Raw genomic sequence first — 18,625 nt, forward strand, 5'->3', positions numbered from 1 at the left:
TAGAAGTAAATGTTTTTCTGGAACTCCCTTGCTTTTCTCCATGGATCAGCAAATGTTGGCAATTTGGTCTCTAGTTCCTCTGCCTCTTTGAAAACCAGCCAGCTCTTCTGGTAATTCTCAGTTCACATATTGCTGAAGCCTGGCTTGCAGAATCTCAAGCATAACCTTACTGGCATGTGAATTGAGCATAATCATTCAGTAATTTGAATATTTTTTGGTCTTGCCTTTCTTTAGCATTGGGACATAAACTGATCTTTTCCAATCCAGTGGCCACTGTTGAGTTTCCCAAATTTGCCGGCACATTGGGTGCAGCACTTTAACAGCATACTCTTTTAGGATTTTAAGTAGCTTAACTAGAATTCTCCGCTAACTAGCCTTTTTGTTAGCAGTGCTTTCTAAAGACCACTTGACTTCATTCTCCAGTATGTATGGCTGTAGATAAGTAACCATATCATCAGGATTATTAGTGATCTTTCTCGTGTAGTTCTGTATATTCTTGCCCCCACTGATTCTACTTCTCTTAAGTCCCTGCCATTTTTGTCTTTTATCATGTCCATTTTTTCATGAAATGTTCCCTTAATATCTCTAATTTTTTATAGTATTTTTTCCAATTACACGTAAAGACAGTTTTTACCAATTTTTAAAAATTTTGGGTTCCAGATTTTCTTCCTCCATCCCTCACTACCCTTCTCCCTAAGGTAGTAAGCAATTTGACAAAGGTTCTATATGTGCAGTCATGTAGAATGTATTTCCATATTAGTCATGTTGTGAAAGAATAGACCAAAAGAAAAACATGAAAAAAATAAAGTGAAAACAGTATACTTTGATTTTCATTCAGACTCCCATCAGCTCCTTCCTTATATCTCTTTTAATTAGATCGATTTTTGTTTTTGCTTTGTCTGAGATCAGGATTGCTACCCCTGCTTTTTTTACTTCAGCTGCAGCATAATAGATTCTACTCCGGCCCATTGCCTTTAATTTACTCTGTGTGTGTCTCTCTGTTTCAAGTGTGTTTCTTGTAAACAACATATTGTAGAATTCTGGTCCACTTCCATTTTATGAGAGAGTTCATCCCATTCACATTCACAGTTACAATTACTAACTGTAATTCTCTCTGTCCTATTTTTCTTCTTGTTTGTCCTCTCTTTTTTCATCCTTTCCCTTCTCACCAGTGTTTTGCTTATGTCTACCACCTCCCGCAGTCTGCCTTTCCTTCTGTCAGTCCCCCTCCCCCCTACTTAATCTCCTCCCTTCCTACTTCCCTGTAGGGTAAGATAGATTTCTGTATTCGACTGATTGTGTATATTATTCCCTCTTTGAGCCAGTACTGATGAGAGTAAGTTTTAAGCAATGCCCATCGTCTCCACCCTCCTATCTTTCCCTTCACTGTAATAGGTCTTTCGCACCTCTTCATGTGAAATAACTAACCCCATTCTACCTCTCTCTTTCTTCTGCACCCAGTGTACTCCTCTTTCTCAACCCTTAATTATGCTTTGTTATTTCTTCAGATTTACCTTATGCCTGTAAGCTCTCTGCACGCATATTCCTTCTAGCTGTACTATTAGTGGTACAATTTTTAAGAATTACAAGTATCATTTTCCCATGTAGGGGTGTAAACAGTTTAGCTTTATTGAATCCCTTATGTTTTCTTTTCCCATTTTACCTGTTTATGTTTCTCTTGGGTCTTGATATTGGAGATCAAATTTTTGGTTTAATTCTGGTCTTCTCCTTACGAAAGCTTGAAATCCTTCTATTTCATTGAATGACCATTTTCTCCTTTATGTGTAATGCTTATTTTAGCTGGGTATGTGATTTTTGGTTGTAGTTTTAGCTCCTTTGCCTTCTGGAGTATTATTTTCCATGATCTCTGATCTCTTACTGTTGCAGCTGCTAAATCCTTTGTAAACCTGATTGTGGCTCCCCGATATTTGAATTGTTTCTTTCTAGCCACTTGCAGTATTTTTTCTTGATCTGATCTGAAATTTGGCTATAATGTTCTTTAGAGTTTTTATTTTGAGATCTCTTCCCCGAGGTGATTGGTGGATTCTTTCAGTGCCTGTTCTACCCTCTGGTTCCAGAATAACAGGGCAATTTTCCTTGATAATTTCTTGAAAGATGCTGTCCATGTCCTCTTTTGAATTTGGCTTTCAGGTAATCTAATTATTCTGACATTGTCTCTCCTGGATCTATTTTCCAGGTCAGTTGTTTTTCCCATGAGGTATTTTATATTTTCTTCTATCTTTTCATTCTTTTGAATTCATTTGATTGATTCTCATAAAGTCTGATAGAGTCATTAGCTTCCACTTGCCCAATTTGAACTTTTAGGGAGTTATTTTCCTCAGTTAGCTTTTGTACTCTCTTTTCTATTTGGCCAGTTGTCCTTTTTTTTTTTTTTAGGCAGTTGGGGTTAAGTGACTTGCCCAGGGTCACACAGCTAGTAAGTGTGTTTGGTCTGAGTCTGGATTTGAACTCAGGTACTCCTGACTTCAGGGCCGGTGCTCTATCCACTGCACCACCTAGCTGCCCCTGCAATTGTACTTTATAAGGAGTTGTTTTCTTCAGTGAATTTTTATATCTCCTTTGGCCAATTCTGCTTTTTAAGCAATTGTTTTCTTTTTCTAAGCTGTTGACTGTTTTTTCATAATTCTCTTGTATCACTCATTTTTTCCCCCAATTTTTCTTCTGTCTCTCTTAAATGATTTTTAGTCCCTTTTTGAGCTCTTCCATGAGTTCTTTCTAAGCTTGAGACTACTTCCCATATTTCTTTGGGGTTTTGCCCATAGGAGTTTTGATATCATCCTCTTCTGAGTTTGTGTCTTGATCTTCTCTGTTAATAACTTAATAACTTTCTATAGTCAGATTCTTTTTTTTTTTGGTCATCTTTTTTGGCTTTTTTCTTTTCTTTAAATTTGATCTCTGTACCTGGGGTGGAAGGGGCACTGCCTCAGGCTTCTTGTGCCAGGGACTGCATGCCCTGGCTGTTTACCTGGTCCTACACTGATGTTGCCCTGAGGCCCACGGGGGACCCTCATGTCTGGTGTTGTGCTGAAGGGGTAGGGGATAGTGTGGGCAGTGACTGGTGCTGCTGGGAGGCCTTAGGGGTCTGGCAGCTTTCTTAGTGCTAAGTTGGGGTCCTAGTGGTGGTGTCTGGTGTGTGCTGAGGCTAGTGAGGAGTTTCACCATTTCCCCGGGGATACACTGAAGCATGTGCTGGTCTGGTTGCTAGAAGTTGCCTGTTTGCCCAGGGCTAAACTGAAGTGATGTTGCTTCTCAAAGCTGGAGTCTGCCAGTTCCACTAGTTATTCTCAGGCATGTGGGGGATCCTGGTATTGGTATTGCCTCCTCTACTGCATGGGGGCTCAGGATCTACTGCTGGTATGCTGAAGTGGGGCTTGCTGGGATGATTCCTGTCCTGGACTGCATTCCCCCTTTATCCCAAGTGAGATAGATTTTCCTGCTGACAAGTTTCTTGGATTCAAAGATTGTTTCAAGATTGTTTCACTGTGTCTTTTTGCCGGTTCTGCTGTTCCAGGATTTGTTTGGGGTAGTATTATGGTAATTTGAAGGTGAATATGGAAGAGTTATGGTTATTTACTACTACTCCAGTATCTTGGCTCCTGCATGTCTTTGACTACTTTTGGAATCTCTCCAGCTTGTGGATGTCATTCTTGAATTGTTGACTGGAAATAAATACTAAATACTAAAGATTTCATCTTTTAAAGTGAAACAGACCTCATAATATGAATTATTATGTACATTAGTGGTCTGAAATACTTAATATTTCTTTTAAAAATCCAGGTTAGACCTAAGAAGTAAATTGTTTGGAAGAATCATATCTTGTCTTTTTATTTTTTAACATATGAAACAAAAATTTTAAATGTTCTTTTCTCTTAATCTTTTAGGTGTGAATATTTGATACGAATGAAAGGACAAGAGTTTGTTGATCAAGTTCAAGCCAGGTACCCTCATCTCCTTGAACAGGTAAAAAAAGAGTTATTGTTATTGCCGTACTGATAGTAATTCTTAACTGATGATTATGAAAATATGTGATTTGATATTTTTTAGAGAAAAATCAATGATATTGTTACATTTGTGCTTTAAGCCCTTAGAACATGCAAAGCTTCCTTCATGAATATGTAAGAAATTGAGAGATCATTTTAACTGTCTTCACTGGAAAAATCAAGTGAATGAAAATTGCATATTTTCTCAGGTGACAAATAATTAGGAAGGCAGCCCATTGAATTAATCATTATTTATAATTCAAAGAAATACTCTAGATGGTCATTGAGCTGGGCTCACAATTGAGTAGTAGGAGCAGGAGATTAGACTGAATTGCACAGAACTTTCAATATTTCCAAACTGTCTATTCCCACAAAAATGTGTGTCTGACACTAGTACTATGAGGTACCACAAACTCATGAGAATAAAAGAGTGCAGGTGACCTAGGGGAAGATGCATAGCGAGTATAAGTAATTTGTTAGCCTATTATCAGTGATTAATTGCTATGAACCATGACATAAAATTTTATTATAAAGGACATGTAAAATTGGAAAATTAAGTAGCTTTAGGAGCAAATAACAGCTTGAGTATCCTTTGGTATCCTTGATATTTAAAGGATTAAAGAAAGGTCTCCAGGTCATTGGGTGAATGGAGTGGGAAAAAAAAAAGACATGGAAGAGACCCACACAGTATGAGAACATGTGAGAAGTTCAAGATACATGCTAGTAGAGAGAGTACACATATTTTACATTTTGTCATTTTTTTTGTTACAGTTCCAAAATATGAATCTTAGAAGGTAAAGACATACCCATGATACATACGTTATACGTCCTACAATGAGGAATAATGGTTTTTTTAAGGGGACAACTCACAGAATAGGCTGACTTTAAAATTTTTGTGGAGACTAGAGAAAGGATATTAGTATTTCCTTTGTCTTTTTTAGAAAAATAAATTTTAAACTGTTTCTGATTTGGTGGGAGGAGTTGAAATGTTGGTCCAAATAGTGTATGATTTAAAGAATATATTGCTAGGTGGATGATTTCATCAACTTTGAGTATACTTTTCTCATGAACAGAAGACAGACCTTCATACCTTAAGTAACAGTCTTCATTAGTTGCGTCAAAAATATTCATCACTTGATGATTACTTATTTCCCATCCATTGGTTGGTCCCTAGATGACACAGTCTAACTTTGGACAGAAATTAGAAGGCTATCTTAACTTGGACCCTCCAGGGCTTTTTTTTCCATTAGCATAGCCTTTGAGTGTCCAGGGTCATGCCTTATGCTACCTGATGCATTAGAGAAAGAGTTTTCTGGAAGCTGTATTATATAAGCCAGTTAAATAAGACTTGCTAAGCTTAATGGGAAATATTCTTATACTTTTAATTTTAACCACTTGCCCCCCTAAATCTTTCTCTTCAGGGTATTTAGTGTTACCCCTAGCCCTGCCTATAATTGGGTTAGTTAAAAACAGCTGTAAATGGGAACATATGATAGAATTCAGCATTTATTATCCGAGACACACATATAGACTTATAAATATGCAATTTTTCAATTATTACAGTTTAAGTTTTATTAGCTCAGACTTTTGGGACATGGCACACACGCTCATGCACACATGCGCGCGCGTGCGCACACACACACACACACACACAAAATATACTGTTGTGTAGGTTTTTCCAAAATTTGATGTGATGATTGTTTAGGGTACTGAATTCTTATCTTTTTTGCTATATGCAGATAATTTGAAATTTACATTGATTCCTGTTCTGTCTTCTCTTCTGTAGCTGTTGTCAACTTCAGATGTTCCAGGGGATGAAAGTGCTGATCTACCAAGTATGTGAAATAATACTTTGAATTTATATAAGCAAGGCCTAGGGAAAAAAAAATAAGAATGAAAGTAACAGAATTGTGAAATGAATTTTAAAAAAGATAAATCAGACATGGAGTTTTGGTTATGTATCGTATTATGCATATGGCTCCGGGCTCTTTGATTGGATGAATACAGAGAAGTATAAGACACTAACCGGTCACCCAAGCTACTTACATTGTAGTTGGGGAGACAAAACACAAATACACAAAGATATCATCTATTATTTTGTATTGTTAGATAAGCCTCAAATTAATGGTATAGACACATTAAGGAAAAGAATAAGTTATTTCTGCAGAGATAGTGATTGCAAAATGAATTTTCACTTTTTAGCACGTTATGTAAAGAATTGCATAAGAGGTCATATATTTTGTATTTTGAATGCAAGGATAGGAATTTTTCCTTGTACTTATTGTAGAAATCTACCTCTAGCAATGTCTATTTTAAATAATACATTAAAAATTAAATTTTGGACAGTGAACATTCTGTATCTTTTCCACTTTCCTCAGGTTCCTGAACTTACTTGTAAGCTCCTTTCCTTACTCATAGCAGATGACTTTGTCTTTTCTTTTACTAGGAAGGTCTAGGCTATTCAGTGAATTGTCTCTAAGACAGTGTCTTATAGCAGAACAGTAGATTTGGAGTGAGAGGATCTGGGTTCAGAATCAGACTCTAATATATGTATGACCTTGGGCAAGTCACTTACCCTCTGTTAGCCAAAATTTCATCTGTCAAATGGAGATAATACTAAGACCTACTTCTCAGGGTTGGTGTGAGACTCAAATGAGATTATATATTTGTAAAGCACTTAGCACAAAGCCTGGCACATAGTAAGTATTAATATATAAGTGTTAGCTATTGTTGTTATCATTATCATCATCATTGTCATTATTATTTACTTCATGAGTGAAGCGGTAATTTATGAATTGGGGGCAGGCATGTCCAGTTCTTTGGGTATTCACTGGGAAAGTCCACAATGGCAGTGGGAAGTGGGGCTGCAAACACACTTTAATAATATGCACATAGGACATGGGGGCAGGAAGCACATAAAGGCAGAGACAAGCAATAAAAGGGGTATGGTGTGGGGATGGCATGGAATGGTGGAGGAAGGCAGGCAGTGTGGAGAGGAAGATGGGGAGGGTAGAAAGGCACAATCAGCCATGTAACCATGGATTAGCATTAGGAGCACTTAGCAGCATGGACCCCATGGAAGAGTGCTTGGGCGGGGGCAGGAGTTTGAGGTCTGAGTTTTATAAGTTTTTTTTGAGTGGGGGGGAATGGACTAACTCTTATCCAGGGTTAATCTGTGGACATATCCAGGTCATTTCAGAATTGCTAGTAAAACTTTAAAAGCTAAACATGTCCACATTGCTTCAAAATTATCAGTACCTTTTGGTATTCTGTGGATGTCTAGAACTTGTCTGAGATTTACATTGTCTATTTGGCTTCTCCTGATTTGGCACATATCATTACCAGAATGTGAATTTGGTTAATATATGATACAATTTGTAAATTATGCTCCTTTGATACTTGGGACAGTTTGTGTGTGACTTCCAGGTTCCCCAATGCAATCATATTTCCTGCTGTTGCTCCTTTATACTGGCTTCTTATTGTACCACATTGACTAGAAGTGGGGTGAGGTGGTCAGGAGGACCAGAACAAGAAATAATTTTAACACAGTGACCTTGAGCAAGTAACTTTATACCTCTTTGGACCTTAATTTCTTCATCTATAAAATGAGACAGACTAGATGATCTCCAAGATCCCTTTAACTTCTGAATACTGTGAGTTTATGTTCCCTTTGCTCTACCACAAAACTTTTTTGTATCCTTCACTCTTCTGTTCCTCCTCCTTTCCTCTCTCTAAAGTATTCTCTTTTCTGAGGCTAACCTATGCTTTTCCACTTGTGTTTTTGGTCCTTTTCTCTCCTGTCTTAATCAGGATCTTGCCATTTTATTGCCCTCTCTGCTTTTCTATCTTCAGCCTTTACCTCTTCCATGAGTACTCTCCCTAAAAACATGTTGCAGGTCTTGACTTGAATGGTCACCCCCGCAAAAAATGCTTTCCTCAGCCCTGCCTATTCCTCCAACTATTATTCCATGACTGTCTTTTTACTTTTATTACTATTATTTTTTTTAAATCCTGAACTTAAAACATTAGAGTACTTCCATACATTCAAACACAAAGAACACACAAAAAGGTTCTTTGTGAAACTGATTTTCCATTCACGTTACTTGCTTTTTAAAAAAAAAAAGTACATAAATTCCAAGTGTTACTTTTCAAACTGCCCTGCTTCTCTGTTTCCTTCTGAGCTTCCTTTTCTTTGCATTTAAAAAAGTTGCAGTGGTTCATCTTTTTTTTCTTTTTTGGTCACCACTGTTCCTGCCTGTCTCCTCCTAATTAAGAGAAAGAAAGTGGAGGGAGAGGAGAGAGAGAAACTCTTGTAACTTATACGCAGCCAGACAAAATTAATCTATACGATTTGCATGTCCAGAAATTCATGTCTCTTTGACATGTGTCAGGAAGTGGGTAACATGTCTCATCATATGTCCAAAGACATGGTTAACCATTGCCTTTTTTTTAATAAGAAAATGTTCATGTTTATTGATAATTTTCTATTTCACAATAAAAATATTTTTTAAAATGTAACACATAAGTGACACGTGTAAGGTTATATGGCTGGTAGAGAGTGGCACTAGAAAGACAATCCAGGTTTTCTGACTCCGTTCAACGCTCTTTCTACTACGCCAGACACCTTGCCACATAATCAGTTTGTGGTTGCAAGTTTTTTTTCTACAATTTTTTTATTTGAAGTTTTGAGTTCCAAATTCTATCACTGCCTCCTTTCATACTCTCTCCTCTCTCTGAGACGATAAGCAATCAGATATAGATTATACATATGCTGTTATGTAAAAATTTCCACATTAGTCATTTTGGACAAGAAGATTTGAATAAAATTTTAAAAAAGAAAGTAGAAAATACCATGCTTTAGTCAGTATTCAGTCAGTATCTCTTCTTTCTCTGGAGTTGGATAATATGCTTCTAGTCCTTTGGGATTGTCTTGGATCATTGTATTGCTGAGAATAACCAAGTCATTCATGGTTCTTCAACAAACGATATTGCTATTGCGGTGTACGTGTTCTCCTGGTTCTGTTCCATTCACTATGTACCACTTTGTGAAAGTCTTTCCAGGTTTTTCTGAATCATCCTGCTTGTCATTTCTTATAGCACTGTAGTATTCCATTACAATCACATACCACAGCTTGGTGGGCATCCCTTTAATTTCCAATTCTTAACTAACACAAAAAGAGCTGCTATAAATATTTCTGTACAAATAGGTTCTTTTCCCTTTTTTTAGATGTCTTTGGGATATAGACCTAGCAGTGGTATTGCTGGATCAAAGGGTGGGTACCATTTTATAGCCCTTTGGGTGTAATTCCCTTCTCAGAACTAGATAAATCTGACCAAAAAATAAACAAGAAAGATGTTAAGGAGGTGAATAAAATTCTAGAAAAGTTTGATATGATAGATCTCTGGAGAAAGTATAGTTTTATTATCTATTTCCTCCTATAACTTAATTCAACTTTTTCAAAAATTTAGATGCTATACCATTTGGTGCGTATATGTTTAGTATTGATATGACTTCATTTTCTATGGTACCTTTCAGCAAGATATAGTTTCCTTCTTTATCTTTCACTTAGATCTATTTTTGCTTTTCCTTTGATTGAGATCATGATTGCTACCCCTGCTTTCTTTGCTTCATCTGAAGCATAGTAAATTCTGTTCAGCATATTGTAGGATTCTGGCTTTTTATCCATTCTGCTATCTGCTTCTGTTTTATGGGTGAATTCATATCATTCACATTTTTGGTTATGATTACTATTTCCCTCCATTCTATTTTTCGCTTGTTTATCCTCCTCTCTGTTACCCACCACTTTTTCTCTCTTCACAAGTATTTTACTTCTGATCACCACCTTCTCCTCTCTACCCTTCCTTTTATCAATACCTTCACCCCTTCTATTATCCTTATCCTTTTTAAAAAATTCTTTAGAGGGTAAGATAGATTTCTGTATCCCACTGAGTGTGTATGTTATTCCCTCTTTGAGCCAATTTTGATAAGAGTAAGGTTTAAGCATGACCCACCACCCTGCTCCCCATCCTCATCTTCTCCATTATAATAGCTTTTTCATGTGGGATAACAATCATCTTATATCCATGCTCTCTGCCTGCATATACAAATATTATCTTGCCATCTAGATATACAGTTTAACCTTATTGGATTTCTTATGTTTTCCCTTTTTCTTTCTTTTTTACCTTTTTATGTTTCCCATAAGTCTTATATTTAGAGGTTATATTTTTTATTCAGCTCTGGTCTTTTAATTAGAAATGTTGAAAGTCCTCTATTTTATTAAATGTCCTTTTTTCCCCCTGAAAGATTATATTCACTTTTGTTGGGTAGGTGATTCTTGGTTGTAATCCTAACTCCTGCCTTCGAGGTATCATATTCCAAGCCCTCTGGTTCTTTAGTGTGGAAGTTGCCAGATCCTATGTAATCCTGACTGTAGCTCCACAATATTTGAATTGTTTCTTTTTGGCTGCTTGCAATATTTTCTCCTTGATCTGTGAGCCCTGGAATTTGGCTATGATGTTCTTGGGAGTTTTCATTTTGGGATCTCTTTCAGGCAGTGATCGGTGGATTCTTTCAATTTCTATTTTGCCCTCAGGTTCAAATATATCAGGGCAGTTTTCTTTGGTATCTTGAAAGATGTTAAGGCCTTTTTTTTTTTTTGATCATTGATTTCTTTCCTGGATTTTCTAGGTCAATTGTTTTTCCAATGAGGAATTTCACATTTTCTTCTTTTACTTTTTTGATTTTGTTTTATTATATCTTTGATGTCTCATAGAATCGTTAATTTCCACTTGTTCAATTCTAATTTTTAAGGAATTATTTTCTTCAGTGAGCTTTTCTACTTTTCATTTGGTCAGTTCTGTTTTTGAAGGAGTTATTTTCCTTGGTAAATTTTTGTATGTCTTTCCCCATGCTATTGACTCTTTCTTCATGATTCTCTTTCATTACTCTCATTTCTTTTCCAGTTTTTCTTCTACTTCTCTAATTTGCTTTTTAAAATACTTTTTAAGCTCTTCCAGAAATTATTTTTGGAACTGAGACCAAATTACATTTTTCTTTGAGGTTTCACATGTAAGCTGTTCTGACACTATTGTCCTTTTCTAAGTTTATGCCTTGAACGTCCCTATCACCACAGTAACTTTCTATAGTCAAGTTCTTTTTTTGCTCTTTTTTTTTCCTACCTTTTTTGGTGATTTGGTTTTTTCATGTGAGAGTTGGGCTCTGGTTCTGTACTGTCCCAGGCTTTTTGTGCTGGTACTCTGGGTCTTACTTCTGGCTTTCACTGGGTTTCAGGGCTTAGCTGCTTGCTTTCTCTGAAAGATAGGCTTCTCTTCTGGCTTGTACTGGGGGATGGGATATACCTGTTGACCTCCCTTGGGTATGGGGTTTAGCTGTTGGCCTATTCCATGGGTGGGGCTCTGCTGCTGGGTTGCTGTGGAAACAGAGCCTCTCTGCTGGTAGGCCCCAGGGGCAGGGGCTTCATTATTGGTCAGCAGTGGGGTCAGGGCCAAGCTGGTAACTTGTGCTGGGGGTGAGTTGCTGGGATGGGGCCTTGTTCCACTGTACAGACTGCTCACTTGCCTAGGGGGGCTGCTGGTTTGTAGGAGGGCCAGGCCTTGCTGGTGGATTGCCCTAGACTTGGAACTTTGTGGAGGCTGGTTGCTGCTGTTCTTGGACCTTATTTCCCTCCCATCCCAGTGAGACAGACCTTTCTTACTGTGCTGGTAAGCTACTTCCCTGCTCCAGATACTTCTGAGGAAGTTTTCTAGATGTTTGGAGACAAATTTGGGAAGACTTCAGAGGGGTCCTTCCTCACTCTGCCATCTTAGCATGAGGATTCCCATTGCTTTGATTCTTAAATCATTCAAAGTTGTTTTTCTGAACAGCGTTGTTGTCTTTGTATAAGTTGTTCTTCTGATTCTGTTTAATTTACTTCTGTAAATTATTTGGGATTCTCTGAAATCATTGTCATTTCTCATGACACACTATTCCATTATGTTTATATACCACAGCTGCCTAAAAGGCAGGCTAAATGAACTCCTCCCGTCCTCTTAGATTCTAATTATTTTTGTTTTATCACCATTTTGGAATCAAGAAATTTGCTTCCATTGTGATTATTCCCTTCCTGGTATTATTATTCTCCTTCTTTTCTCAGATTCAGGTTTGGTCTTTTCATCAGAAATGCTATAAAATCTTGAATTTCATTAAAAGTTCTTTTTTTTTCCTTTTTTTTTTTAACCTCTCTAGGATTCTGCTCATCCCTACAGAGCAAAAAGTTTTTGGTTACAAGCCTGTATCTTTTGGGTTTTTTTTTATGTTGTATTTGAAGGTAGTTTCTGGTTTTTAGGAGAAGCTATCAGGTCTTATGTAATCCAATCTTGACTGTAATTCCTCAGAACTTGGAATACCTTTCAGGATTTTTGTAGCATTCTTTGTCCTGGGAGCTCTGGTTTTTGGATATGACAGTTCTGATACTTTCCTTTTGAATTGTTCCTTTTAGGAAGTGATTGGTAGGTTCTTTTTATTTTTACTTTGCCTTCAGGTTCTGATATGTAATAAATCATTTATGATTTCTTGAAGTATAGTGTTCAGGCTCTTAAGAGAGTCCAGTAATTTTTTTCAATTCTTTGACCTGTTTTCCGAGTCAATTGTTTTTATTTTCTTTAATTTTTTTCAATCTTTTGACTTTGTTCTAATATTTCTTGATGTCTCATAGAGTCATTTATCTTTGGTTTATCCTATTTTAAGGGAGATCTTTTCATGGGTAAGGTTTACCACTTTTCTAAGTTACTCAATTTCTTTCCAGTTTTTTACTCAGGAAAAATCTTGCTTCATTTCTTCTGTATATATCTGTGGTCTTAGTGGAAAATACATTTTTTTTTCCAGTGAGTCTCTGCTTATGGTTGTTATGCAATTATATTTGTAATAATTTCTGATAGTAGTTGGTGTTGATTTACTTATCTCTCCAGTTTTAGGTCCTAAATTAGTGCTTCATGCTAGGGCCTGGTTCCACCTGCTGCTGAGCTTTTTGAATGTAATTGTCTGTCGTGCTTGGTCTAGTCTTATGTTCTTGCACTGATGTCCACCACCTGGGGTTCAGGCTCTCTTTATCTTTGAGGTTCAGATTGAAGTCCCTTTTTGCCTTCTCAGGATAGAAAGTTAGGCACCTCAGAGCCTTTGGACCTGAAGTATCCTAGTCTGAGCATAGTGGCACAATGCTGCTTGGTACCCTCCTGATAGCTACCCACTCACCAGGTTTCCAGGATACCTATTCTGGGGCTTTTTGGCCTCCTTGGGGCTTCCTTAGGGGAGCATTTTTATTGTCCATTTTTATTGCCTCTGTACGTAGAGAGTTTCTGTTTTCAAGCTAGAAGTCAGCCATACACTGGCTCTAGTTTTGCTGGAGGGCCATAACTGACTTTTGTGTTTCTGGGGTGGAAGAAATCACTTAATGTAGTTTCTCATTGAATTTCTTGGCCATTAGTTGAGACAGTACATTCTTAGGATTTTACTGGATTGGATGTGAGAGCTGGGGGGTCTGTCCTTTGTTCAGATGGCTTTCTTGGCAGGATATCTTGTGTTTTGTTTTAGCAACAGATTTGTCAAAAGTAGTTTATACCTACTGCCTCTTTCTTACTACCTACTTACTATTTCCACCCCCCTTGCAATCTAGTTTCTGCTTCTTCTCCCCAAGCTCACTATCAAACAACTAATCACCAAATTCAACGTTTTTGTTCTTAGTCCTTGGTCCCTTTACCTCTCCGAAGCATTTTACTCTGTTAGCCATCCTGTCTTTGGCTTCTGTGGCACTCTGCTATTTTGGCTTGTCTTTCCTATGTCATTATTCTGTCCATAATCCCTGTTGTTGAATTGTCTCCCTCTTCCTATTCCATAAACGTTGGTATTCTTCAGTGTTCTTTCTTTCTCCCCCCTCCATCTCTTCCACTTCTCTTCCCCTCACATCTCCCCTTCTTCATCCTTCCTTCCCTCCTTCCCTAGATCTCTTCCCCTCTGTTTTCTCTCTTTTGGTAATATCTTCTATTATGGTTTAGCTACCACCTGAAGACAAAGTTTCTGTACTACATTAAGATTTACAACATGCTTCTCTACAGTAGTGTTGGTTCACATTCCCAACTCTATTACTGTGTATATTGCCTTGGGCAAATTACTTTCTCTTGGCCTCAGTTTCCTGACCTTTAAAAAGACTAGGTTGGACCTGAAGCCCTCAGAGATCCCTTCTAGCTCTTAAATTGATAATCCTATAAACTACCAGGGAGGTAATGCTCAGTAGTACTATCTCCCCTTTTACAAATGAGTGTGACCTAGGGAAGATAAGTGACTTACCTATATTTACATAATAAGTATGCTAGCTTGATTCTAATCAGTATTTTCAAGGTCTGCTGACTTTGTTATATCATATTGCCTTTTTGCTCATACAGTTGATTGACAAATGTTTGTCTTCACACCTCCATATCTAACTGCTGGTCATTTCCAATTGGATGTCTAGCTAGGTCAAATTCAACATATCCAAATATCAAGCTCCTCTTCCTCTAAAACTTCTTTTTCCTCTTGATTGCTGTATTTTTGTTGGTGGAAAACACTATTCTAATGGTCATTTGGGATAGGAACTTAGTTATTTTCTAGCTTCTTCCTCTCCCTTGCCCTTCCACATACAATCCTGCTCCTTTTTCCATTCCCACTTCCATCATTCTAATTCAGGCTATGTATAACAGCCATCTGTAAATACCTTATAGTCCAATAACCTCAGACTAGCTATTCTCCAGACACATCCATATATATGCTTTTTCTCCTTCCTGCCTTTGCTTCACCCAGAAGCACATTCTCTTCTTTCTGTGAACTTTCAGGCCCTCTTACAACATTTAACAGATTCTGTCTTGATTATAGTTTTACTCACATACCTTATTTCTTCTTCTAGATTGTAAGGTCATTGAGCAGAGAGATGTTTTATCAGACCTTTAATAATCATCTAGAACAGGGATTGCACTTAATAATTGATATTAGATATATGTTGAATAAGTAATGAAATAATGCTTTATACTTTCATAGAGGTTTTTATAGTTCACTAAGTGCCTTCATATAGATGATTTCTTATCCTCTAAATAGTTATGTGAGATAAGCAAGGCAATTGATATCCCCATTTTGAAGATGAAGATCTTAAAATCAAAGCGATTGTGATTTATCCAAGGTCCGGTAGCTAGAGAGTGGCAGAGCTGAGACCCAAACCCAGGTCATGTGACTTCAAGTCAGGTGTTCTTTCCCCTTTACCGTTTTGCCTGTTGTGGTTTGTATTTTCATAGTAGTTTAGTTTATACTATGACTGTATCTTTTAATCTATATATTAATCTATGAATCTCTAATTTAAAATTTATTCCTCTATATGTTATTTTCAGTTATTCATTTTGGACCTGGAGAAAATAATTCTGAAGATGCAGTCATGATGAACACTCCAGTGATTAAAGCTGCTTTGGAAATGGGCTTCAGTAGAAGTCTAGTAAAACAGATTGTTCAGAGTAAAATCTTAACAACTGGAGAAAATTATAAAACAGTCAATGAGGTTGTATCAGATCTCCTTAATGCAGAAGATGAAAAAAGGAAGGAGGAAAAAGAGAGACAAACTGAAGAAATGGCATCAGGTGTGTATTGGAATTTTAGTCATATGTAGTCAATCTTTAGTTCATAACATTAATGTAGAATTTAATCTCCTAAGTGTTTGGAAAAGTAGTTTTCTTGAGCTTTGTAGCATTTCTTTCCCTATAATACTGTAAATGACTTTTCTTGAAAAATAAGATTTTAAGTAATGCAATGAGGTTATTACTTTTTCCCCCTATTTTACCTCCAAATAATATCATAATTTACCTTATTCAGCATGATTCTGTTTTGCTTCTATGGTAGTGTCGTTCATTACATTCTGTCACAGTTGTGCAATTGGCTTTGGCCTTTGAATTTATTTTACAAGAATTTATGTAGAGCAGTGGTTTTGAACTCAATAGAAATGGATCCCAGAGGGTATTGATTTAGAAAACTACAAATTAACATTATGCTTTATTGTATTTTTTATTTTGTTAAACATTTCCCAATTACATTTTAACTTGGTTCCTGCTTCATTTGAGAGGTCATGCTTTTGACACTTCTGGTGTAGAGTACTGTACTGTATTATCAGGAATTTACAGCTGGAAGGGACCTTTGGAGATGGATGGATGGTACCTATATACATTAAGCATTTACTTTGTGCTAGCCATTGTGCTAAGTTCCAAAGATACCCAGAAAAGCATGTAAGGTTGTGTTTTCACTGATGGAGATTGTATTCTAATGGGTAAACATATCACATAAAGGGATACTGAAAAGTGGGAGAGAGGGGATATAGTATCGAGACTGCAGAAAGTGGCAGTGATATGGAGATCTGGTTCTTTGTAAGATAAAGAAGGCTTATCAGACCTGGAGAGAATAATAATGGTAATGATGATGGTAATCACTAACACACGTATATGTATGTAGATATGTATACATGTGTATGTGTATGTATATGTGTGTTAGGTATTATTATCATCATTATCAGTGTTATTCCCTCCAGCTCTGGTAAGCCTTCTCCTTTATCTCATGAAGAACCAGACCTCCATGTTACTAGGGTGTGTGTGTGTGTGTGTGTGTGTGTGTGTGTGTGTGTGTGTGGAAAATAAAAATATAGACACACATACACATATATGTATGTGTGTGTAAAATATAGACACGTATATATGTACACACACACACACACACACGAAAAACATTTACTGTGTGCCCCAGGCACTGTGATGAACTCTTTACGATTATTATCTCATTTGGGCCTCACAGTAACTCTGGGAGGTGGTGATGGTTATTCACATTTTAATGATGGAACTGAGACAAACAGGTTAAATGACTTGCCCAGGGTCACATAGCTAGTAAGAGTCTGAGGCCAGATTTGAAATTGGAGAAAGAAATATTACAAATGTATAAATATTTTCTCATGGCATAGAGATAGAGAATGGGACCATGAACTAGAGATATTATTTTACAGATAAGGAAACTGAAGGTTAGAGAGGTTTGATTGACTTACTCAAGGTTACATAACTAGTCATAAGTAACAGAGCTCATATTTTAGCGGGTCTTCTGATCTCCAGATCTAATGGCTATTTTATCTATCCCACACTGTTCCTAAAGAGACAAAGAGAACATTAAAGACAGAGTACCTGTCTTTGAGAGCCTACAACATAGTTGGGAAGAAAAAACAAATGTCGTACAGACAAACAAGAATGCTACAAAAGAGTATTAAAACAAACACAAAATAACACAAGAAATGTTATATAGAGAATTTATAGTAATTAGAATATAGGATAAGGTTAGTAAGGTTTTCCTAATGGAGGGAGAGGGACTTTTTAAGCAACACCTAGAATGACTAAGTATGTATTTGTGTGTACACACACACATACACACACACACACACACACACAGGTTTACTGCATTGTGCTTTTCAAGTTATACTTATATGTGTCTCATTTGATCATCTCATGCTGGCACAGTAATTTAAAAGGACTAAGTATATTATTTCAGAGGGTTGCTAATGGCACTTAGTACTTTTCCCCTAGGAAGTATTAACTGAAAAAATAATAACTTCTGCCTTAATTTGAGAGAACCAAAAAAAAAAATCACACTTTAAAGTGACATGGCTACATAGTACTTCCTTTAAATAAAAATGGAAGTTATTTTAACTTTCACAGATTTATTTCCCAGTCATACATGATCTTGGTTCAAATCTCAGCTTTTACTGCTTATTTCCCTATGTAATGCTTTGTTAGGCCTCATTAGAGGCATCATGTTCCAAGACTAGAGAGGTGATAGTTACACTACTTTGCCTTAGTCAGGCTACATTTGTGATACTGTGTTCAGTTCTGGTAGCCAATTTTCAGGAATGACATTGAAAAGCTGGAGAACATCCTGAGGACAACTAGGATGATGAGTTCATGCTTTATGACAATCAGCTGAAGGATTTAGCCTAGAGAAAAGAAGACTGTGGAGGATATGGTAGTGGTTTTCCAAGTATTTGAAAGGCTGTCCTGTGGCAGAGATTAGACTTGTTTTGTTTACCCCCAGAAGACAGAACCAGGAACAATGAAGGAAAGTTGAAGAGTGATAAATTTAGTCTTGATATTAGGAAAAAATTTTATTACAATTTTAGACTGTGAACTCCTTGGGAGCAGGGACTTTATTTTGCTTTTTTTTTTGGTATCCTTAACACCTCACCCAATGCCTGGAACGTAGTAGGTGCTTAATAAATGTTTTATTGACTGACTAACAATTAAAAGCAGTTCTTAAGTGTTATGGGTTGCCTTGGAAAAGGGGTAGTGTTTTCTTCATAAAGATCTTTAAGCAAAGGTGAAATGACCATTTGAGCTTGTTGTAGAGGGAATTCTTGTTCAAATATGGGTTGGACAAGATAAATTCTGAAGTTCCTTCTAACTCTTGACATTCTATGATTTCTTATAATTTTATTGAACTAAAAAATAATAATTTTATTGAACTCAGCATCATTTTTTTCATATGATATTTCTGCACTATGAAGCTTCTTTTTCTTAGGATCTTGTATTCT

General features: G+C 36.8%; 1 protein-coding gene across 7 annotated transcripts in view; it reads left to right on the forward strand.

The window, feature by feature from the left end:
• The window catches only part of LOC110215022 (baculoviral IAP repeat-containing protein 2-like), a 42,461-nt gene that overhangs the window by 16,078 nt on the left and 7,758 nt on the right, over positions 1-18,625 (forward strand). For all 7 annotated transcript variants that reach the window (XM_020996192.2, XM_078156835.1, XM_078156836.1 and 4 more), the window contains 3 exons: positions 3,903-3,981; positions 5,788-5,836; positions 15,411-15,653. In XM_020996192.2, the coding sequence (XP_020851851.1) occupies positions 3,903-3,981; positions 5,788-5,836; positions 15,411-15,653 (371 nt within the window). The remainder of the gene's footprint in view (positions 1-3,902; positions 3,982-5,787; positions 5,837-15,410; positions 15,654-18,625) is intronic.

The sequence above is a fragment of the Phascolarctos cinereus genome, unplaced genomic scaffold (genome assembly GCF_003287225.1).
Source record: "Phascolarctos cinereus isolate Bilbo 61053 unplaced genomic scaffold, phaCin_HiC Scaffold_726;HRSCAF=1367, whole genome shotgun sequence".
Lineage (NCBI taxonomy): Eukaryota > Metazoa > Chordata > Mammalia > Diprotodontia > Phascolarctidae > Phascolarctos > Phascolarctos cinereus.